The sequence below is a fragment of the Haliaeetus leucocephalus genome, unplaced genomic scaffold, assembly GCF_000737465.1.
Source record: "Haliaeetus leucocephalus isolate CR32 unplaced genomic scaffold, Haliaeetus_leucocephalus-4.0 Scaffold473, whole genome shotgun sequence".
NCBI lineage: Eukaryota > Metazoa > Chordata > Aves > Accipitriformes > Accipitridae > Haliaeetus > Haliaeetus leucocephalus.
This window is the reverse complement of record NW_010972909.1, coordinates 6,479,605-6,503,774: the sequence shown is the minus strand read 5'-3', so window position 1 is coordinate 6,503,774 and position 24,170 is coordinate 6,479,605. Positions and strand designations below refer to the sequence as shown.

At 47.9% G+C, this 24,170-nt stretch overlaps 1 protein-coding gene across 2 annotated transcripts in view; it reads left to right on the top strand.

Annotated features, from left to right (window-relative positions):
- SLC2A3 (solute carrier family 2 (facilitated glucose transporter), member 3) overlaps positions 1 to 10,803 on the top strand; it is a 12,118-nt gene extending 1,315 nt beyond the window's left edge. For both annotated transcript variants that reach the window (XM_010575385.1, XM_010575384.1), the window contains exons 2-10: positions 2,787 to 2,882; positions 4,236 to 4,396; positions 4,674 to 4,914; positions 5,072 to 5,234; positions 5,884 to 6,071; positions 6,451 to 6,555; positions 6,994 to 7,095; positions 7,346 to 7,549; positions 8,078 to 10,803. In XM_010575385.1, coding sequence (XP_010573687.1) covers positions 4,350 to 4,396; positions 4,674 to 4,914; positions 5,072 to 5,234; positions 5,884 to 6,071; positions 6,451 to 6,555; positions 6,994 to 7,095; positions 7,346 to 7,549; positions 8,078 to 8,293 — 1,266 coding nt within the window. In that variant the 5' untranslated portion in view covers positions 2,787 to 2,882; positions 4,236 to 4,349 and the 3' untranslated portion in view covers positions 8,294 to 10,803. The remainder of the gene's footprint in view (positions 1 to 2,786; positions 2,883 to 4,235; positions 4,397 to 4,673; positions 4,915 to 5,071; positions 5,235 to 5,883; positions 6,072 to 6,450; positions 6,556 to 6,993; positions 7,096 to 7,345; positions 7,550 to 8,077) is intronic.
- Positions 10,804 to 24,170: the final 13,367 nt, after the last annotated feature.

The following is a 24,170-nucleotide window of genomic DNA, read 5'->3' as shown; positions in this document are numbered from 1 at the left end:
GGGGGGGGGGTTAAGGGGGATGGGGGGTGGGCGACGACCACACACCCTCTGTTCGGGAGGGGCTGGTTGTTACGGATCGGAAGATTGATTTGTTTTCGTGCGTGTGGCCTGATGATCCACATGATGCTATCTGTATTTTGCTGTATTGATCACGCGGTTTATTTTGCTGGCAGGGCAGCGCTCGTTTGTCCCAGGCTTCGTGATGCTAAAAGGGGCGTTAAAGCCCCCTTTTTTTCTTTGTGGCGGTGGTACGGTTTATGAGAATGGTATTTTTAAATTCGAAGAAGACAGCAAAGCAGCGTATCCTTTCCCCTTTTCTCCGTTGGGGAGCCGGGGACGGAGCCGTTCTCGGTACCGTAGTTCATCTGCAGCACCAGCGGAGTGAGCTAATGACTGCCCGTGTTTGAATGCATCAAGGGGGAAAAGCGGGCGGGCGTGAGGGAAGACGGACAGCAAACATCCAGCTGAACCCGGGGCTGGATGCCAGGGGATTACAGTTACAGAGGAACGGCAGAATCAGGGGGGCCCCGGGGCCCTCACCGCCATATTGCTGGGAGGTGCGGGTAGTGCGAGGAGATGAGGCAGAGGGAAGGAGAGCTTCTGGTCAAGGTCGCTCAGAGGAGGGCTGGGAGGCCGCTTTGGCTGGGCTCAACAAGTTGTGCTGCTGTGAGGGTCCAGACGGTGAAGGGAGGGGGGGTGGTGGTGGTGGTGGTGGTGGTGATGGTGGGAAGCATCTCCTGGATAATGAACGCTAGTGATGCCTGTGGTCGGAGGGACCAGTGGTGGCTTGAATTCCTTGCTGGTGTATAGACCTCAGCCTTGAGCCTTTGGGTAGGGTGGGTGTAGCTGTACTATTTCTGAGCTCCCTGTTTGCCTTTTGGGAAGTGAGGCCCTTCCAGCAGTAACAAATGATCCATACATTAGGTCGTGGTCTGGCTCACTGGAAGGGATGGGTCAGGCCATGTGATGTCGAGGTGGTAGGAGATGAATAGCAGGCAACGGAGCTATAGCCCGGAGAAGGGAGTATGAAAGAGGGTAGAACTAACCTCCTTATAGCTTATGTATGTACAGTGGAGGTAAGGGGTACCCTATGGTCCCTGCTGCACCCAGAAGAAAAAGGCCAGCTGTGACTACTGCAAGCCATGACAAAGCCGAGCCCTGGGTGGGGGGAAGGATGCTCTTGTGTTGAGTCACTGTGTTGAAAATGTGGAGAGCTGGGTTTTGTCCTCGGCTTTAGCTATACGTGCTGACTAGGGACGACCTGGCCTGGAGTCCTGAAAGTGCTTAGATGTCTTAATGTCCTTTTACAGGCATCCAGGTGCTTTGAAAGAGCTGTGTCCTTGTGGTTCTGTGCCAAATTTCCTTGCGACAAAAGTGGGGGGGGGGGGTCGCAGGGTGGCAGGGAGGAGAAGGCCTAGATCGCCTAGGGTGTGAATGCTACCCCGGGAATCATCTGCCCTGGCAAGAAAAGGATCTTGTCCCCTTTGTCCCCATCACTAACCTCGGCAGCCTGAGACATTTACATGATGTAGGTGGGGGAAACCATGCCTGAGAGTAATTTCCCTACTTTCTGTTTACTGGGGCCTAACTAGCAGCTGCATGAGGGTTGTGCAGGCCAGAGGCACCTACATCCTTGGCTTGAAAGATTGGAAAAGGTGGTATGAGCACTGGCAGAAGGTTATTGGCAAAAATTTTGGACAGTCTTGGGAACCACTGCCCCTGGAGCTGAGCTGGAAAATGAGAGACTGGAAGAGCTGTGACAGTAGGCCCCACAGAGTACTCTTCTCTCCTCTGCCAGCCTTAGGATGATAATTGGATAGTCTTGGAAAAAAGACTGTTAATATTTTTGGAAAAGCTTCCAGTCCCTCCCGAGACAGAAACATGATCTTTCCAAATTGTACCAAGTCAAGCACTGGCTGTCTAAGTGCCAGCTCCTGAGTCACCTGCTCCCCCACGCCTCCCTAACACAGAGCTGGTTTAAATGCCACAAGCTTTAAAAACTTAGAAAATGTCAGATGCTTTTCACTGACACTTAATTTTCTCTGTGGGTCTTCTGATGTTGGACCTTCAAGCTTCCTCTATAGCTCTGAGGGCTCAGCAGTTTTTATTTTAATAAACAGAGATTCACATATACTCAAATTCCAGGGACTGTGCTTCATTTAAAATACCAAGTATTACCACAGCTTCAAGAGAAATAAGCGGGAAGGTTGGCAGCACTGGTGCTGCCTCCTGTCGTGCCAGGTGCCCTGGGGCAGGGTTGGGAAGCTCTAGCCTGGGAAAAACAGTCCTGATGCTGAAGAATGCATGTTTTAACTGCTAGGAGTGGCTGCCAGTATAGCTCGTGGGCAGATTTGAGACTCGATTTATGGGAACTTGTCAGCTGGCACAGGGAAGAGTTAGACCCTTGTTTCATGACATGCCAGAGATCAACAAAAGCTTTTCTGTAAAGCAGATCAACCCAAAATAACAGCCACTAATGCAGCCGGTGTATTCATTACTAATGAGCTGAGAATAGTTGGTGCAGGTCAGGAGATAATAAAGGGGAGGTCCTGACAGGCCCTCCTACTTCCAGTCACAGAACTTTTTCCAGCTGTACAGTTGCATCTCCCTTTCTGGGGTCTCTGTTACTGGTACCCACCCTTGCTGGATAAAAGCCCGTTACCTGCCCTTGGCACACTTGTGCATGGCACCTATGAGCTGTAGCTGCTGTTTATGCTGAAGAGAAACTTGGGTTGTGTAGAAAGCATGAGTAACCAAATTAACTAAATAATTTTCTTTTTCCACAGAAAATCACAGCACCCCTTATTTATGCTGTTTCCATTGCTGCCATTGGATCTCTCCAGTTTGGGTACAACACTGGTGTCATCAATGCTCCGGAGAAGGTGAGAGGGAGAATGAGTTGGAGAGCTGGTATGAGTGAGGGGCTGATGGGAAAACAAAGGTGTATAAAGGAGAAGAGCTGTCTCCCAGGCAGCTAGTAATTTGGTTCTGGTTGATGAAGTCAAGAAGACATTCAAAACCCCCCCATAACTACAACAATGGAGAGGAGGGGCAAAGTTTTGCGGAAGAGAGAGAGCAAGCAGAGGTTAATTCTCTTAATTAGGACTGCTGAGGGGGCAGGAGGCCTCCATCTGCCATTTCCTGGTAGGTCTATGTTTGGTGCGTGGAGGAATGCGAGCCACTTCAGTTTTGGGTCAGAATAATCCAGCCATGGCAGAAGGAATGTAGAGAGCAGCATGCAGAAAACAGTTGAGGGTTTGTAGGGATTACAGTTGCTCTAGTTTAGTTTATCTCAGGGACCATCTCAGCCTTCTTTATTTTATTTGTTTATTCCTTCCTTGTGTTAAGTGTGGATTCAGTGCTTGTAAAAGGGTTGTGAGTGGGGCACTCTGATCAAATCATCTCATGACTGTAGCCTAAGAAAGAAGAGAAGAGATGAAGAAAATGAGAAATGTGGTTTCCTTGTAACTATAAGACGGTTCCTCTCTCTCAGGAACTGAGTCACCAATACCACATCCACCCCGTCTCCGGGAATAGATGTCACATCACCGGGGGTGGGAAGGGGGGGGGGGGGATCCTCCCTAGCTAATGTCCTGCTGCCGTCTAGTGGGGGCAGACACTGAGGCCATGTCCTCCTCAGCCCTTGCAGAATTTCTTTCCCTCATTATCAAAGGGGATGCCCCAGAGATCAGCAGCACAGCCCTGTCGCATCCCCATGGGGCACTGAAGTATTGTTTTACATAATACTGCAGTTTTTCAGTATTCTGTAAATGAAGTGAAACTTTGTGTCTCTTAAACCATTTCCATGCCAGAAAGCCTGTCCCTGCCACCAGAGTTCTGGTATTGCCAGAAATGTTCCCTTCCATTCTCTGGTCATGTTTTCTTGCTCCCTCTCACTCCCAACTGTCTCACGCTCCCTCCCAAGCACCACGAGTGACTCACATCATCCAGAAGATGAGCCTGTTTTCCTTAATGAACACTGGCCCACACCCCCATGTTTAGTGAAGCAACCTCTCCCTTGCCATACTGCTACCTGTCTACTGAAAGTTCCTCTTTCTGCACCCTCATCTTCCCCTTGTATGAGTTGTTGCTGCCTACTGAATTTTTTGGGGTCTATCCTTGCTTCTTGAATACCTGAAAACAGAAGGAAGACCTCAGAAGCAGTCTCCCCTCTCCCCAGTGCAAAATGCCTCCCACTGGATTGTAACTCTGTCCCCATCTGGTTTCTCTTGCAGATCATCCGTAGCTTCTTCAACAGAACCCTATCAGAACGGAGCGGGGAGGTTGTCTCCCCAGAGCTCCTCACCTCTCTGTGGTCCCTTTCTGTGGCCATCTTCTCGGTAGGAGGTATGATTGGCTCCTTCTCAGTCAGCCTGTTCGTCAACAGGTTTGGCAGGTAAGTTGGGAAGAAGGGTTCAAGCCATTGGGAAATTTTTCCCTTCTACAAGGGACTGTTGAGAGGAAGGGAGGAGGAGGAGGAGGCTGAGGAGGAAGCAAGAATATGTGGGCTGCAAAAAGAAAGGGTTGCAGGCCAAGGCAGGAGCTGAATGGGAATTACTCTGTTCTCCTCCTGCCCTGAGATGGGGCGTCATGGGTAGGTTTACCCTTCTCCCAGTGATTTTCCTACTGTATTTGCCAGTTTAAGCTCAGTCTTGACATTTTTACCCTGGCAGGAGGAACTCCATGCTACTGGTGAACATCTTGGCCTTCGCTGGTGGCACTCTCATGGCCTTCTCCAAGATGGCAAAGGCAGTGGAGATGCTGATTATTGGCCGCTTTGTTATTGGCCTCTTCTGTGGTCTCTGCACTGGTTTTGTGCCCATGTACATCAGTGAAGTCTCGCCCACCAGCCTCCGTGGAGCCTTTGGCACCCTCAATCAGCTGGGCATTGTTGTGGGCATCCTGGTGGCCCAGGTAAGCTTGACACAACCCGATCCTGCCCTCAGGGGAACGGAGGGCTGGGAGGGGTGGTGAGGTGCTACAGTATGTGGCCCTGTCATACCCGCTGGGGTGGAGGTGAGGAATTGTGGAGTATTTCAATCACTATATTTCTCTCCAATTCTTGGTGTAGATCTTTGGCCTGGAGGGAATCATGGGGACTGAAGCACTTTGGCCACTGCTTTTGGGGTTCACGATTCTCCCAGCAATTCTGCAGTGCGTGGCTCTCCTTTTCTGCCCTGAGAGCCCCCGTTTCCTATTGATCAACAAGATGGAGGAAGAGAAAGCGCAAGCAGGTGAGAACTCATCTCTGAAGGGGCAGGGCTGTCTTCTGGCTCCCTGCCTGCACTGAACTTGAGTGGGAAGCCAGAACTGACTCTGGAGCCTGTGGTGGATCAGGGTCTGACTCCCGGCGGGCACCAAGCCTGCCCTCCCATCCTTCAGGGTGCACCGGTGCCAGGAAGTGTGGGAAACCTGGCATCCCAACAGAGGCTCCAGGTGGGATTAAGGTGTGAGAGGTGGCACCTGGCCTGGTGGGATGTAGCAGGGCCAGCCACTGCAGCTTTGTCGGCTCCTCCTGAAAGGCAGGAAATAGGCTGACATTTAACAAGGAGCTTGGAGGGTGTTTCCCTTTCCTACTGCAGAGGGCTGGAGTCAGCTCTGGCAAACGTGTGAACAGAATTAGGGATCAAATGTAAGTTTTGAGATCAAGCAACATGAGCAGGACCTGGGCCTGGTTTCCACGCTGACCACAGCACCCCAACCTCTGGGTTGAAAAGATGAGCAAGGCTGCATGTAGAGTCTTGGTCTTTCCCACCCAGCAGGCCCAAACACGGACTGGCAGGTGGTCCAGTCTTCCCAGTGTGCCCTCCCTGAAATGGCAGGATGGGGGAACCTACTGGTCTTGCGTGTGTTATACCTGGCATTTTTGATTCCTCCCTCCAGTTCTCCAGAAGCTCCGTGGTACGCAGGATGTGTCTCAAGACATCCTGGAGATGAAAGAAGAGAGTGCTAAAATGTCCCAGGAAAAGAAGGCAACTGTGCCAGAGCTCTTCCGTTCTCCAAACTACCGTCAAGCCATTATCATTGCCATCATGCTGCAGCTCTCCCAACAGCTCTCGGGCATCAATGCTGTGAGTTATCTTCCTGTCCTATCTGCTGGGCCTCCCTTATCTCTGGCTACACTTGCACTTGCTACTAATGTTGAGAGAACTGTGCTTCCAAAAACCTGTTTGCGCCTTGACTGGAGGTCACTGTTTTGTGATACTGCAGAGATTGCTAAGATGAAAGGTGGAGATTATACTGCCTTTCACTTCCCCCCCCGCACACCCTGGCAAGACATTGCGGCCTTGCACAAAGTGAATGAACCTTGACTGGAAGCATACTGTTTTATACTGCTCAGTGCTTCTTAGAAACTCCCTGCTGGGCCTGCAAGCCATTAGGCAGAGAATGAGGGACATGTTCTCAAACACTGGAATCCTGACAGTGTCAAAATTTTGCTTCTCTTCCCAGGTATTCTATTACTCTACAGGGATTTTTGAAAGAGCTGGTATCACACAGCCTGTGTATGCCACTATTGGAGCTGGCGTGGTAAACACCATCTTCACTGTTGTGTCGGTAAGTGGAACAGGGCCTTATGGTGAGAGATAACCTCTGCCTGGGCTTTTCTGGGAGGTGTGACTGAAGACAAGCAGCCAGGCTATGGCAAAGCATTGGGCTAGGCAATGGCCTATAAGAGCAAAGAAAAGAATGCATTAAATGCATTGTGTCAGGAGAGGCGGGGAGAAGAACCTATTGTTATCCTTTTAGAAGAAAGGGAGGGTGAAAAGGAGTGCATGGGGGAAAAGAATGATGAGAGAAGGCAGTAGCAAGAACCAGAGAGAAGAAAGTTGTACTAAGGATGGAGCAGCCCAGTGACCTGCACCGAGATCACCACTGGCACTGAGGACTACAGGCAGATAAAAGAAAGGTGCAGGGCACACTGAGCAAGGGAACCTCTTCTGCTCTTGCTGCTGAAGTCATGGATTTCTTTTTCTCCTTCTGCCATGTTTCCAGCTGTTCCTGGTGGAGCGTGCAGGGCGCAGGACCCTCCATTTATTTGGTTTGGGTGGCATGGCTGTGTGTGCTGTTCTGATGACCATCGCTTTAGCTCTGAAGGTGAGTAATTAGTGTTCTTGTCTAGGCTGACCCCAGCAGGGACCTATATAAGACTATACATCTGCCTTGCCCTGCTGGCAGGTACACCTGGGGCTAGAGCTGAGTGTGTGGCAGAGAGCACAACTTCCTAACTGTGAAACTGTGCCACAGTGTTCACAGTGCAGCTGAGAAAGTTGTGACATGGGAGATGGTATTGTGCTGTGCTATGTTTGCCTCAAATTGCAGCTGATCATGTTTTGTTCTCTTGCAGGACACTGTGGCGTGGATCAGATACATCAGCATCATTGCCACTTTTGGCTTTGTGGCTCTCTTTGAGATTGGCCCTGGCCCTATCCCCTGGTTCATCGTGGCAGAACTCTTCAGCCAGGGCCCACGGCCTGCAGCCATGGCAGTGGCTGGTTGTTCCAACTGGACCTCTAATTTCTTGGTGGGAATGCTCTTCCCCTATGCAGAGGTAAGGACCCAGTTTGCAAAGCACTGTGAGAGTGCTGCAGCATTGGAATAGGTGTCCAGAGTGGTTGCAGAATCTCCACCCTTGGAGGCTTCAAAACATGACTGTATGACCCTTAACAACCTGATCTCTCCTTGAAGTTGTCCCTGCTTTGAGCAGAGGGCTGGTCAGTCTTCCAGAGGCCCCTGATTCTGTGTTCTGATTGTTACTGAAGGTTAAGAGTGTTGCAGCTCACTTTTATATTCTGCCTTAACTGCTTGTAGCTTACAAATAGTTGGAAGAGCCATCTTAATTAGCACATCAAGGCTTTCCCTTTTAAAAGCCTCAATTTTTTTCCACCCCTAGGAACATTAAAGTGTTTCAGAAGCCCACAGGAACCCACTTTTTCTCAACAGAGCATTTTCTTTAAATGAAATTAAGGGCACTGTTGGAGGAAGGTGTTAGAATTTTGACCTGTCAACAGCAAACGACCTTGCATTTAGGTTTATGAGCTTTTCAAATTAAAACCTTGTGCTTTTCTCTTCCCTGCAGAAACTATGTGGCTCCTACGTCTTCCTCATCTTCCTTGTTTTCCTGGTCATCTTCTTTATCTTTACGTTCTTCAAAGTGCCGGAGACCAAGGGCAGGACTTTTGAAGACATCTCCAGGGGCTTTGAAGGACGAGGAGAAGCCAGCCCCTCATCACCTGTAGAGAAGAACCCCATGGTGGAGCTGAACAGCATACAACCTGACAAAGAAGTTGCCTAAGATTCACAACACACCCCTTCTTCGACTCTTACATGTTTGAAGAGTCATTAAAGGAATGAGCAAAGAAAACAATGAGAACTGGGACATTTTTTCCCTCCCCCTCAATTGCTGCTATTTTCTTCTTTGCACCCACATACTTGCCCATTCTGCCAGGCTTACCAGCATTAAGCAAATCTGATATGGGTGATCCCATTTTCAAGTACTGGAAGGCACCTGGCACTTGCAAAAGTAATCTCATCTTCCCTGTCACAAACATCAGGAGAAGAGAGAAGAGCTGGCAATATTTTTGCTTTTCTCACCTATAATTGCTATTTGGGGTTAACATTTATGCACGCAGTGACTGTCACATATTTGAATCTAACTACTATTTTTGTAGTGAGTTGAAGTGACCCACTAAACAAGTCCCCGGCCCTTTGAGTCTACTGTGTGTGTGTGTGCAGTGTTACACTGGAATTTAACAAGCCTACCAAAAAGCCATCTCCTTGCTTTTTCCTATCCAGTGTGCACTTTTTTCAGCCTCAGGAAAAAGGGGACCAAGTTACATGCATATTTTTTCCTGCTCTTTTATTTTTTGTATAGACAGACTGAAAGCATACTTTTACTTAAGTTTATTTATTTGTATGTCACTTTGTAAATATTTATTTTTTTAATGGTGTACAAAAATGTACAGATAATGAAATTGAAGATGTTTAAGAGAAATAGCTGTTGTAACAAAAGATGCTGTAGACTTGAGGTGCAATAAGACTGTAAAGGAGAAAAGTGGATCTGGACAGGAGATTGGGCCTTTTGGATGGTATGTACAACAGAGCCAATTGTGCACATCACTTAAATTATTTGTGCCCTCTGGAAAGAAATTCAAACAATTGTGTACTAGTGAGAAGAGGTATGCTTGTTTGTCCACCAAAATCTCTGTTTGGGATTTTTGGGGTGGCAATTTTAAATATTGTTGATTGGAAAGTGTGGCATTGCAACAAATGGGTGTTGTTAGTTTATACTTTTAGTCATGGTTAAGCATTCTATGGGATGGTTGAGGGTGGTGATTGCAATCCAGAAGGTAACTTTTCCTGCCTTCTCTTAATTTTATTTTTTTGGCTTCTCTGCTGTACTCTAGTAGGTCTGAAAATCTGAAATTTGCAGGTTGTTATTTAAAGGTGCATGAGGATAAAAATTATTTTCCAGAGCTGTATTTTCTTAGCAATTGTTATAAATATTAGACAGAGGCATGTAGCATGACCCTTCTGGACACGGGCATGGTCAGTTATGGCATGTGTAAGTTCATAAAGGTGGAGGTGCAGGACTAGAGACCAGAGCTACTGGAACTTGCTAGCTTAGCAGCATGGAAGGTTTGTAGTGCTCAGTGCACTGGTTGGTGGCAGTCCAAATGTTTTTTGCCCCATGCGTCCTCTCTGGAAGATCTTGCATGATGTCGTGATGCTCAGCAGTGTGCAGCATGCTGTGTAGATGTGTACAGCTCTGTAATAGTGCCTCTGTTAAAAGGGATATGGCAGACAGTAATTGTACATCAGTAAATATTGGTTTCCCTGCTTGTCATACTGCTAGGCAATCAAGAGCATGTATACACCTACCCTTGCTGCCAGGCTAGCACAGTTCAGTTCAGGAAGGCAAAAAGTAGCACATATGGTATACTTGAAATCAAGGGGTGGCAGCTTTGCTTCACTGACTTGCAGCGCCCCTTCAAGAGAAACTCCAGGCCCGTGTCTGTCCCGAGCTGCATAAGCTGTCTAAAGGTAGCACAGAGGTAGGTCCAGTTTAAATTCCTGCTCTTAAGATCTTCAGACCTGAACAAACTCGGGTCTACCTGCAAACTCATGCTGGAGTTCGTCACTGGATATCCTAGAAGAGAGGCAGGCCCACAGATTCCAAGGTGGGTGAAAGGAAGAAAGGCTCAAAGGCAGGAATGACAGCAAAATTGTCGTAGCATGAATAGCCCAAGCTTTCTTGACAACACACTGCTTCAGAGCAGGTCAGAGAAGTTCCCATTGATGTATAGTCTGGGGGTGTGTATCTGGCATTTTCAGTAACTAGAGTGATGACATTTTTACCTTCCCTAATGAGAAACGGTTGCAAAGATCAGTAAAATTTGCTGCTATGAAATACTTCCTGTGACTTCATTTGAAATACTCTAGGTTTGCACAATGCAATCCCATTACATCCAGTTTTCCCTAGCTTTCTATCAGGCTTCCATGCCAGCTATTTATTCTCAGAAGTCTTATATAAGACTTCTTTTCCAACTTTGATATTTTGGCTCAGTTATACAGATTTCTGTGCCCTTCCTTTGACCCTCCAGCACTTCCAGATGTGATATTTCTACATGGGCATCTGTATGTTAGGAAATTCCCCCTACAGCTGTGCATAAGAGCATTCCATACTTTGCATCAGAGATGTGTGGTGGCTTGGACCGAAATGTGTAGGTCTTTCTCACGTGGTATCTCTTTGTTATTTTCTTTTTTCTGTAACAGCATTGTAAGTATTTTGGATGGGTTTTATATCCTTATTAATGTGGTTGTTTCTTGTTTTTAAAATAAAAACTATAGAACTAAGTATCTGGTTTGGATTTTACCTTACCCTGTAGGTCTTCTCATTCTTACTCCTTTATCACAGCCTGGGACTATATCCTGGAATGTCCCCAACTTCTGCCCTGCAACCTTTCTGGCTAGCATACAGCCTGGATTTGCTGTTTTATTCTAGTGGAAATTACTGTTTTGCTCAGCCTCCATGCATATCATATCACCTTACTAAATTCCCTTACTACTTATTCCTTAGGAGTTTTTAAACTAGAAAGATGTGCTTCTCTGGCTCTTGTTTTGCCTGAATCCTTTTTTTGCATCCAAATCCTTTCCCAGTATTTCTCAGTAACAGAAGGGGAGAGGAAAGAGGCTGGAGGTTAGGAGTCCTGCCCAGAGCTAAAACACCTGAGACTTCTGCCCCTGCCCTCTTCTGAGAGTGGTCCTCAACTTCTGTGCCACTGAAGAGGGAGTCCTTCTCCCTGTAGATGATGCTTTCCTCCCTCTGGCAGTCACCTTAACGTTCTCCTTGGAAATCTTGCCTGTGCCTGAGAGGAGCAGGGTGACAAAGAGGAAACCCCAATGCCTGGACAGAGGCCAGTCCCCAGGAGCTGCTCCCTTACCCTGGGGGCTGTGGCATTGCTGACCCACTGGAGGTCAGCGGGGTGCTCTCACCCATGGCTCTCTTGCCTCAAGAGTACCGAGCACCCACCTATTGCCATAAGGCAACAAGCTCTTGTTCTAGTGCACTCCTTTCCCTGTCCTACAGCCATCTTACAAGCCCAAGGAGTCTGTACCTGTGTTAAAATATCCTTCAGAGGAAGAGGATGGAGGGAAGGGAGAGAAAGAAGATGACAGAACCCAGAGTACCCTGGAGGGAGAATCGGGCTAATACAACTCCAGAGTCAGCAGGCTGCACAAAGCAACCAGCAAACAGTAGGGAAGTCTGAAAAAGCTCAGCATAACGCAGAGGCAGTACCGGCTTTCTGGAACCTGACATTACCGACCGCTGCGTGCTCCTAGCTCATGCCTGTGTTTTGCACAGTTTGCTACATAACCAGCCTCAGAGCTGGGCAGCGCTCTGGGCTAAGCTGTGCATGATTGTTTTTCAACTCTGTGGCTGAGCTGAAAAAAACAAAACCCAGCTGTCTAAACACATGAGGATATCTAGGTTGAACTTAACCCTAACATTTCTGTTTTATTGTCAAAATGGGAACCAGAGAGCAAAATCGTTCAGGCCCAAAGCACATGATTCGCTGAGCCCTAAATTAATGTTTTGTGTGGGTTTTGTGATAAACTTCTGGTTGGGGAATGAGTCTTTGTTTTGGATGTAGCTATTTTGTTTCTGAAAGTTGTAAGGAAGCTTCAAGAGGAAAAGCTGTTTGCAATTAAATGGCTTGAATGCTTGAAGATGGGTTGTTTGCAGCTGAAGCTCTTCATCAGGTTCAAGCAAGTGTGTAGGCAGTTCTTTTGGCCACACAGTCCCCCCACAAAAATGTCATTCATCTGACAGGGGTGGCAGAGCTAGCTTGGACAGTTATGTCTTTGAGACTACCCACAGAACTTAGCTCTGGCTTGCAGAGACCTTCAAAGCATGGCATAGGCCTCAAAATCCAGCTAGTCCCCAGAGCACCGTGAGAGATTCAGGTTTAGCGGCAGCGGGCTTTTTTCTTGCTGATATCGTCACATTACCTCTTGGGTATACTCGGAGCTGGTGAAGTATCACCTCTGGTGGGAAGCAGAACACTCCAAGTCTCTGCATCCCACTCCTGAACTGGACCTGCAATGAAAGGGAGGGAGGAAGCAAGGGAACACAAAAGGAGAATATCTTAATGAAGGAAGTGAAAATTTAGTAAGTCTGGGAGGAAACCCCCTCCCTTTGCCACTTCCCTTCTCTTTGCCCAACACGTACGTTACAAAACCTGTGAGATTCTCGGCACCTTCTCAAATGTCATGCTATTGGCAGAGACGGAGTTCGTGCTGGATCAGCACCACTCTGGATTCCATCTCTGTTCCAGTGCATTCCCCATCTGAGCAGCAGTTGGCAGAGGTGTTATCACCGGAAAAATCCCAAATGGCATGGGAAGTTTTGACATGGCTGTGAAATCAGGAGGCCCTAGGATGTGTATGAGTAATTAGATCACTGCAGAGCCCTTCTAGGAGACAAACCACTGCTGAGTGGACAAAAGATCCCCAAGGGTCACAAGAGACCTCAGCCACGTCAAAGCTTTCAGTGCCATTTTGCAGGCTGGAGCATGATAGAGAGTGTCGCAGCATCACTGCCAACATTTGTCACTTTTTGCACATGTTATTTCTGACATATTTGTGTACCAGACAAGAAGAGCAGTTAATTCCTGTGAGAAGAAATGTGGAAAAAAAAACCCCAAACAAACCAAACCCAAAACATTTTATTGGAGGTAGATTTCACTGCTGCATGCACTGTGCACAAATCTTTATATCTGATTTTGTGCTCTTTTGAAGTTCCAGGCATCTCAGTAGCTGGAGAGACCATGGGGATGCTTCTCCTTTGGGAAGGTACCCAGGTGAGAGGCCAAGCAGTGCTGCAGTCTTACCTCCACGCAAAGCTGCTAAACCCTTCTTTGAGGGAGATTTGCTAGTTTGGTGGGGGACTGCGCCATCGGTTTTATTCAAGAGGCAGAAAGTTGTGGATACTCTGCTAATGCCATCGTGGTGGGGCCATGATGAAGCAGCACCAGGAGGTGGATCGCTACAATCTCCTGCTGTACACATAATGAAAAAGGTCCTGCCAGCAGGTAGATCAAACACACAATGAGTTGCACAGAAAATTTACGCCTCTCTGACTGGTTTTTTTTTTCAGGCTTTCTGCAGACCAGACCAAAGACACAGTTCCAAGGCTTTCTTCACTTTGAGAAGGACTCTTCTTTGAAGACATGTGAGGTCCTTACTAGAAAACCTGGGGTATATGGCTCTGGTCTGTCATGCTTATGCTTAAGTCTGGCTCTCTCTTTACAGTGTGAGTTACCAGATAAGAGACAGCTGTCTTCATAATATGCTGCTGGGAAGAGACAGCACTCAGGGAAATTAGGCTTGCTTAGGCGAGGAAAGAAAATGGGTTTGTTTCCTAAGATACGTATTGCTAAGACAATTTAATTGGTACTACTTCGAAGTATGTCATATCTAGTGGAGGCAGGCTGTGTAACTTTAAAAACAATTCACTTGCTGTGGTAAACCTTGTTTCTATGCTATACCCCACTAAAATACACAGTGTTTACAAGAACTGTCTTCCTTCTCCATAAGACACGGCTTCAGCATGCCTGATAGACACATGACTGACCTGCTAAGTCTGTTTTCTGCTTGCATTGCACAACCATTTTTTGTTTAGCAAATGGTCACATGGATTTGTGTAAGGCAGTCACATTGGTGCACCAGTCACTGTGGCATGCAGTGTGGGACCATTGCAGATCGGGTACTGAACAAGTAACCGGTCATCCATGCAATAATCAACCTGATCAAACACTACTCAGTCTTTCATCTCTGCTCTGGTCTCTGTTTCATCCTGTTTTCTTCTCTTCTCCATCATGAATGAACTCAGATGTTTATTGCTTCCTTTATATTCCTGTCACCAACTGCTATTGTCATCCAGACTGCATATTATCTTGTTTTTAACTTGTGTTCATACATGAAATACTTTGGGGCCTGGACTATCTTTGTTCCCCTCTGCTTTGCCTATTTCTTTCAAAGTGCTCTCTCTGATATGGATCAAAGCTCTCAGTGGCATGTCTTAACCTCATAGCTCTGCTTTGAGTCTAATCTATGACACAAGTCTATGACCTGAAGAGTCCACAAGGTTTAGGACACAGTCACCAGAATAATTTTCCACTGAGGAAGGCATAGGGATGCAGAACCAGGAGAGGATGAAAGGTGGGAGCAGTGGTGAAGATGTGGAGGGATATAGATGCAGCAGTGTGGCTGGAGACATTTACGATGTATGGAAGAGCCCGCAGGAGGCTGCATACGAAAGGGAAACAGTGAAGGATGTACTGAAGCAATCAGTAAAAAGAGAATGGTGGGCTGCTGATCTCCAAGGAAAGGAGGAATGAGGTGCAAGATAAAAAAACCTTGAGATCTGGAAGGAGGGTGAGGCATTCCTAAGTGTGAGAAGGTGGAACAGGCCTGAGAGAGAGGAGTATGACCTTTGGCAGAAGCAGGTGAGAGAGTGAGGAAGAGAAAGAGAGAAGACAACGTGCAGTAGAAAAGTGACAGCCACAGCACCGAAGTACGGGCCCTTGAGCTGCACGCCAAATAACATGAAGCCTCATAGGCCTCTGGTAGCTTATGACTCATAGGAAAGAGGTCATCGGTTCCGGAGGGAAAGGGAAATGCAGGTGTCTCCTCCACCATGAATGCCCATGAGAAGCTTTGCAGCTGAAACAAATAGCTGTGTCAAAAGCACACTGTTCCTTGCAGTGGGACCTCACCTCTTGGTCCACAAAGTTTGGGTTCTGCTTGCTTGAAGGAGGGCATTAAAAATACCCATTAAGTGCCACAGCCAGGGAAACTGATGGGCATGTAAAATTCAGCTGGCTCAGCTAGGCTAAAGTTAGCAGAGTAGCATACCAGAAGCTGCCTTTCCGTGAACACGAGCCAAAGGTATGTTCCTAACTGTGTTAGGTAATGCAAGACAAGGTCCTGACAAAGAGCACCAGCCAAGACAAATGTCAGCAAAGCCCAGTGTGGACAGATACCACCACTGCGTTGAAATCTGCAGGGGCTCAGCCATCTCGGAACAACTGCCAGCGCAGAAGCGTTGGAAGAAATGCTTTCCAGCTTCCTTATGTCATGCCACAGACAAAACTTTTGGGAGCGATGGAGCAGCATCACACCGCCTTTACTGTTTGACTTTTTTTCTCATTCTGACATAAGAATAACATTCATACTGATCATACATAGCTCATAGGTAATTTTGTAGGTTGTAATGCTTTGGTCTCACACACACACACACACACACACACACACAAAGTTAAAAGCATTGTATTAGTGGGAGGCTTTAGTGTTTCCAAACACATCGTCTAGGGCAACTTTGCTGTGTGAGCAAGTCTGATTTCTTTTCCAAGTGTAATTGAAGCCAAAAATTTTTAAAAAAAAAAAGGGAAGAAGAAGTAGAAGTAAAGAGAGAGAGCTACATTTTTCCTTGGGTATGGAAAGTCCACCTCCTGCCTGGCTGTGTGTGTGAGGACAGAGCAGCCAAAGCACAGATGCTAGGGCTGGCTAGAAATTAAGCTCTGGCAAAGATTTAGTGCACAGTGGTGGCTCATGAAAAGAGAGTTTCGGGGTTTCTTCTCAGCTGGGACTTAACCTTTTGTCAGCTGAACTGAGCTGAGAGAGCATGTCTTCTCCTGCTGAAGGGAAGGTCAGGACAAATTAATAACACTGCAAAAGCAGAGACGGAGAGAATCTAAAGCTCGTGGGAAGCCTAAAAGGAGTGATGCGCCGCAGATGCGCAGACCCCGGGTGTATTTGTTTGTGCAGTGCCCGACACCAAGGAGCCTGCGGAGGCACGGCACGGCTTGTGGTTCCTCATCCCCTTTGGTTGCCTGACATGGAGGGGCAAGGCGGTGCGAGAGGGGCACAAAGGCAGGGGGTTGTTCTGTCCCTGGCGCCCGTGCCAAGGGCTGCAGGAGGTGCTGGCTGACCGGGAAGGCCTGGGAGCCAAAGGGGACGTGTCCCCTGCTCCCTGGCTCTCAGAACTGGGTGCTACTGGGCAGCTTTTGGAGCACAGCCGTGAAAACCATATTTGAAGTGGCTTCCCACCAACATTGCAAACACCAGTTGAGACTCCTATTAGAGGCCAGGTCTTTCTGAGAGAAAAAAAATATCTGATGTGTGGTTTGTGGGTGTGAACACTTCATTTGCACAGATAGAGTGTGCTTGATTACTTGCTCAAGGTAGGGCATTAAAAGTGTAGGCCAAAATAGTTGGGATATAAGAATTTTCAGTGTTTAAGCCAGACTTTCTATCTCTCCCAGTTTTTTAAATAACGTCATCTGAAATTATGTCCCCCTCTCTGCCCCCTTGATTCACACTGAAACCTTGACAGACAGGTATGAAACCCTCAGAACTGCTTTTAATGTCTTCTTACAGAAGTCTGGAGTCTGAGGTGTGCCAATGTCCTCTTGGAGGAGGTAAATGAAACAACGGAGGAATCAGTCCCACTGAAAGGCACAAAGACCAGTCCGTGCAGCCCATTACCATCCCTCCCAGGCTCAGTGCCAACACCACACTGTTAGGGTTCAGTGCTGTAGGTGGCTGGGCTGTGACCAGTAGTCTCATGGGCAGAGAAGGAGCAGTGTCTCAGGGGGTGAGGAGGGACCAGACATGAGTTCTTAGCAGGTAGGTCCGTGCTGATCGTGAAGAAAAATGGTGTCTCTGGAAGGGAAGCTTAAGAGGGACAGGTGGTGGGGTTTTACGAGTGAATTGTGGGGAGGTCTTAACACTGGAAAAGACTTTCTCATCCCCCTGCTCTGTCTCCTTCTCCCTGTTTGCCTTTTAAAATCAGCTGCTCCTCCAAAATAGTCCTGCTACCTGGAGTCTTCCATTCTACCTTGGTCACCCTAGAACTGGGAGCCAGAAGCTCCCTCCTCTCCAAATTTTCTGTCTGTGCCTTGAATGCCAGCCCCTCATTCTCAGTGGACGGGGACAGAAATCTGAACTAGGGCCTCCTTGCTGTAAGGAAACAACAATGCTTTGTTCTCTGAAGCACCTGTCATGCGGGTCAGAAAATGGACCAGTAGCTACTATGGAGTTCCGTCTCCAGCCATTCCAGATCCATACTAACCTGCAGGTATTGGCATGCTGCACTTTGCCCTTCTACCTCACAGTGTCTGACCAACCTCTTCTAGTATTGCTCTAGCCTATTCCACACCCCAGCACACAGAAAAATGCTAGTCAACCTGTATGTCCTGCTATCTTAGGTCCTGCCTTCTACACCGAAGCATCCTGCTGGCTGTCCCACCATGGCCATCGCTGTACCACAACAGGCTAGTGGGCCCAGCAGCTTGTGCCTAATAGACACACTGCTGGGTTTTTCTTCAGGAATAGCCCATGACAGTTATGCACGAGCTGAAGCTAGTGTGAAGCATTTCTTCCTCACACTGTCTCCCTGGTTATGAATTCACCATTGACATATCCTCTGGCCTCATGGAGCTGCCAAATGTTTCATAGACAAATGCATCTCTCCAAATTACACGCTCACGAAAACCTACATTTGGTGGATGTACATCAGCAGAATGTCAGATGTATGTGGTGGCAATAGATGTGGGATGCTTCTTCCATTTCCAGATATTGCTTATGAAATGGTTGGGGAAAATCTGCTAATATTTGGTCCATTGGTTATGGCTTTGTATAGTCTACCTAGCTTTTCCTCTGCCTCCAGTTCAAGCTTCAGTGCTACGGAATATTTTAATGGACAGTCGGATGGTGTATGTGCTACATTTAGTCTTTCTGATGTATTGTACCCCATGTCAGGGTGTTGAAGAGTGTGATGGGTTGCCCAGGGCACTCTTTGGGCAATGTCACATTGCCAGAACACCAGTATGGAATTAGGAAGAGCTAGTCTACTGGTGGTGTCGTTCACCTTCACTGGGGTATTTTACAGCTTCCCATTTCCTAGTATGCTCAGCAGTGGTTTGCTGTCATCCCTCCCCCTCCTTCCAAAGGAGTATGCTGTGGGAGACAGTACCTACGGTGTAACTCACGTCAAAGTATATTACATCAACCACTCTCCCCTAATCCATATAGCCAGTCCTTTCATTTTAAAAGGCAGCCAGTTTGCCCTTGGTAAACCAGTATCAACCTTTCCGGATTACATTCTCGTCCTTCACACATTTGGCACTGGGTTCCAGGAGGACGTACTACTGAGGCAAGGATGGCTGGTCTGGAGCTCCCTGAGTCATCCTGCTCGCTTTCCATGCAGTTGAGCACAATGTTACCCTTTTTCCAGCTGTCAGGGACGACAGCTGAAAGACTGAAGCCTCATAATCACATCAGGCAATTCTTTCAGCAGCTTCAGATGTATCCCAGCACCCTTGAAATATATCCTATCCAATCCCATGCACTGTGATATACCCAGCCTGTCTAAGTAGTACCGAACCTCTTACTGCCCCATGTCTGGCTGTCCCTCAACTTTCCAAGCCATTATGATATGTTTGGCAATCTAGGAGCAGGCTTTGCTCTACAGACTGTTGCAAGGAAGGCTTTGAGTACCTCAGCCTCTTCTAAGGCTGAGGCATCCATCACTAGTTCGTCCCCCATTCCTCAGCAGACATGTATTTTCCCTGGACTGGCTACTAGGATAATTACAGAATCCCTCGTCGCCCATCCTATCCCATGCAAGTTCTTGCTCCTGCTGGGTTCTCAAAGGCCTTTTTGATTTTGTCCTTCAGTACCCAAGCAGTCCTTCTGTCCTCCTCCTCCATGGCCTATCCTTTTTTTCCACCTCTTGCATACATGCTTTTTGCATTTGAATTCATTGTGAAACTCCTTCCTTAGCCAGGATAGTTTTCATCCAAAATTCCCAGACTCCCTGCACAACAAAATGATTTGAAGATGCTGTCTTTCATTCCTCATCTCCCTATACGCACCCAGGGGCTAGGCCAGGGCAAACGGTTGCTGATGCCGTGTCACTGTCTTTTTACAACTCTCTGATGCTGCAAATCAGTGGAAGAGCCTCAAAGCAGTCAAAAGAATACATCAGAGGCAGCATGGAGCTGGTGGAGCAGGGGTAAGGTTGAATTGAAACTGAAGGTGATGTTTAGGGAACAGAACAAGAGGAAGACAAGGAAGGATGGAATGGAGGGAAGCACTGAGAGATGGTGCAGCAGAAAGCCTGGCAGAGACAGCGACTGACTGCAGAAGGGAGTCCTAGAGCAGGCAAGAGATGGTCACCGCAGTGAACTAGCCAGGGGGGTTATCATATACCCAGAGCATGTCACTTGCTGGTAGCACATCTAGCAGTTAAAGTAGGAGACAGGAGGAAGCTGTGTGTGCTAGGGGGCAGGAACAAGTATGCAGTGAAGAGTGGTCAGGTCTCTGAAGGCAAAAGCGATCAAAAAGACCTCGTATGGGACAAACCTTGAAAGCAGCATGGCAGTGAGGGAAGCTGAACGAAGTGGGGTGGAGTGGCTACCAGGTAGCGTTAGCTAGCTGTTAGGTGTCTCAGTAGGAGACCCCACTTTTTAGTCATGGGATCAGGACTACAAGGTGGATTGGGAGCAGGCAGCTGGAAGGCAGAGGAGGTAAATAAACTCAAGCCTATATCCTCCAAGAATGCACAGCTCAGCGCTTGCTGTCCCCCAGCAGTCTTTGTCCTTTTGTCACCATGCTCCATCCAAAACAGTTCTTTCGTGCCCATCCAACAGTGCTCCAGAGGTACAAAGAGGTGACTGCCAAGTGTACCAGTGTGGTGGGAATGAACAAAAAAATGCACACAGCTTTGGAGTAAGGGGTATACTGAAGGCTAATCTTGTTTCAGCAGCTAGAAACAGGACTTGGTGTGCTCTGGGCTCCTTTATCCTGTGGATAAAGCAGAGATTGACAGCAGTTGATGAGAAGAGTGGGGAAACACCAGTGTGCTGGCAAATGTATTGGATATGCAAGTGCAGGGCTGAGCCTGCTGGTTAAACGCAGACAGCAATACTACATGACACAGCACTTGTTTGGAGTGTCAACGCTCTTCCGACAGGTCTGAGATGGAAAGCAGGGACGGGGGGGGGGCTGATGTTGATAGGGACAAGAGTTGTGGCCAGGTATTTTGCATGCAGCAAAATGTTGTGCCAGTGTGTGTTTTCTTCTCTGGGCTTTTGACCTAAGCAACCTCCTTGGAAGAAGGGATGATCAAGGTGAAAGTTTAGCAAGCAAAAGATCACCCAGCTCTTATCATGGGGTGGTGCTTGGCATGCAGGGGGTCGGAGTGGAACTCCTGGCCTTGCTGCTTGGTTGCACAAAAAGCTCGCCAGGTTCAGGCAGAAAAGCTGGCAGTGCCATCTCCTGGTCAGAGCAGGGGCTTTGAGCTGAGCAGCTCACATTTTGTGCTGCTGCTGCTGACCGGCTGAGTGACCCTGAGCAAACCACTTCCCCTCTTTGCAACCAGATGTTTTCATGAACAAAATGATGGTTCTAGGGAATTCAGTGAGCAAAGTGCGTGCCCATCTAAATGAAAGCGTGACAAATAAAAGTGCAGAGCTACACTCGCGTTGACAGTCACTGCTGGAGGGAGAGGAAGAAGAGCAAATATTGCCTGGGCCTTTCCACAACTTTCTCACTGAGTTTCTGCATAGGGGCATAACATATTTCTTGGCTGTGGTTCTTTTTAACTGGGGACTTCCTAATGGACCTGTCCTGGACCTATCTCCAGGTACATCACAGTGGAGTTCTTCAGCCATGTTGTTGCATCTTGTTCCCACAGAAATTGTACTTGATTTGATAAGAAGTTCAGTGCTGTCAAGTTTTAACAGCCACCACTGATAAGGAAGCTGGGTGTGGTGGGAGATGATGGGTGGCCTTTGAAAATTTCCGCTAAGCACACCACAGCTATATTTTCTCTGGATTATGAAAGCAACACCTTCAAGACTGAATCTTGCCATCCATATAGGCTAGATTATAATTGCCCCACAGGATATGAGCAATCAACATCTGCAGAAAGTTACTCACATCCTGCAAACTAAAAATTAGGATGCACAGTTGTGTGCAGAATGAGATTTGTCACATCAACCCAAAGAGAAACATGACCAAAACAAACACTTTTCACAAAGTATCAACTGCTGGAATTTATTGTCAGCTGTCCTTGAGAACTACCTGCATAAAGGGCTCAGGGCAAACTGATAAATACCTGGGATCTTTTAAGTGCCACAGCCAGGAAGAACTGATGGGCATGTAAAATTCAGCTGGCTCAGCTAGGCTAAAGTTAGCAGAGTAGCATACCAGAAGCTGCCTTTCCGTGAACACGAGCCAAAGGTATGTTCCTAACTGTGTTAGGTAATGCAAGACAAGGTCCTGACAAAGAGCACCAGCCAAGACAAATGTCAGCAAAGCCCAGTGTGGACAGATACCACCACTGCGTTGAAATCTGCAGGGGCTCAGCCATCTCGGAACAACTGCCAGCGCAGAAGCGTTGGAAGAAATGCTTTCCAGCTTCCTTATGTCATGCCACAGACAAAACTTTTGGGAGCGATGGAGCAGCATCACACCGCCTTTACTGTTTGACTTTTTTTCTCATTCTGACATAAGAATAACATTCATACTGATCATACATAGCTCATAGGTAATTTTGTAGGTTGTAATGCTTTGGTCTCACACACACACACACACACACACACACACAAAGTTAAAAGCATTGTATTAGTGGGAGGCTTTAGTGTTTCCAAACACATCGTCTAGGGCAACTTTGCTGTGTGAGCAAGTCTGATTTCTTTTCCAAGTGTAATTGAAGCCAAAAATTTAAAAAAAAAAAAGGGAAAGAAGAAGTAGAAGTAAAGAGAGAGAGCTACATTTTTCCTTGGGTATGGAAAGTCCACCTCCTGCCTGGCTGTGTGTGTGAGGACAGAGCAGCCAAAGCACAGATGCTAGGGCTGGCTAGAAATTAAGCTCTGGCAAAGATTTAGTGCACAGTGGTGGCTCATGAAAAGAGAGTTTCGGGTTTTCTTCTCAGCTGGGACTTAACCTTTTGTCAGCTGAACTGAGCTGAGAGAGCATGTCTTCTCCTGCTGAAGGGAAGGTCAGGACAAATTAATAACACTGCAAAAGCAGAGACGGAGAGAATCTAAAGCTCGTGGGAAGCCTAAAAGGAGTGATGCGCCGCAGATGCGCAGACCCCGGGTGTATTTGTTTGTGCAGTGCCCGACACCAAGGAGCCTGCGGAGGCACGGCACGGCTTGTGGTTCCTCATCCCCTTTGGTTGCCTGACATGGAGGGGCAAGGCGGTGCGAGAGGGGCACAAAGGCAGGGGGTTGTTCTGTCCCTGGCGCCCGTGCCAAGGGCTGCAGGAGGTGCCGGCTGACCGGGAAGGCCTGGGAGCCAAAGGGGACGTGTCCCCTGCTCCCTGGCTCTCAGAACTGGGTGCTACTGGGCAGCTTTTGGAGCACAGCCATGAAGACCACATATCTGATGTGTGAGCTGTGTGTGTGAGCGCTTTGGTTGCACACATACAGTATGCTTGATTCTCCCCAGTAGTGTAATGAAAAGGTGCAAAGTGTCCCCACACCCCGCCAGCTCTAGGGAGGCCTTCTGAGAGCCTTGACCACAGCTGGCAGATCTGCGTCCTCCTTTTCCCTGTAGGGGAAAGTAAGGCAAAAGCTGAATTACTGTAATCATACAGCCATGCACACCTGCCCAGCTTTGCAGCACAGAGAATCAAGGTTTTCACCCAGCTGCGGTGATGACCTAGTCCCCACCCTGGTGTCTCTGTGGCAAGGGGGCCACAAAATTGCTGCCGAGCCTGCAGATCGCATCTGATGCATGTGGTGACTTGCAGGAAGAGTGCAATGCAGGGCCAAGCTCTCTTCGAGCAGCAGCCAGAGAAGTGAGATCGTGTCTTTCCATGTGGAAGCCTCTATTACTAGAGTTGAAAAGTCCGCCTGCTCCTTGCTAACACTGTCTTAGGTGATTTGTCTCCATCAGAGGTCCAGCTACCACAAAAAAGGGGGCAAAACAGCACAGTGAGAGTGGTGGAGTCTCTCCTTCCATTCAGTGGAGCAGGGTCTTTTCTCCAACCCACCAAGCACTGCTGGAGTCACTATAAGCTGAACACAATGCATGCTCCTTGGCACCAACAAGGCCCTTTCATCTCCTTTCCATGATCTCCCAGGGCCTTGGAAGTAGCTATAATTTCGCTAGACTCCTCTCCTCCTTCTGGCTCGTAGTGGCTCTTTCTCCTCACAGGCTCTCTGATATATCTGTCTCTGAATCTACTTGTACACACCCAGAACTAGGGAGCAATACACCTTTGGGGTGATCACTACCCACTTTCACCAGGCTGACATCTCCTCTCAGCCTTAGGAAGGGCAGACATGGGTAGACTGAAAGTGTAGATGGAGACTGGCTTGCATTACCTGGCCAGCTCTGGGCTCTCTCTCATACCTCAAGGTCTTTCTTGTGCCCCTGAACCTCGCTTGGTCCTTCCTTCTACCGCATGGCATTAGCCCACTGCTTTCTGATGGCCCCATTTCTCCTGTAGCTCCTTCTGCCTATGTCATGTGTTGCAGGGTCTGCCTGTATACAGAGCAGAGGGTGACCTGGCGGTACACTCCTTCACACTTTGGGGATTCTCTCTGCATTTTCCCTGATGTTTCAGCCCATTCCTCCTGCTCTTCCCCACT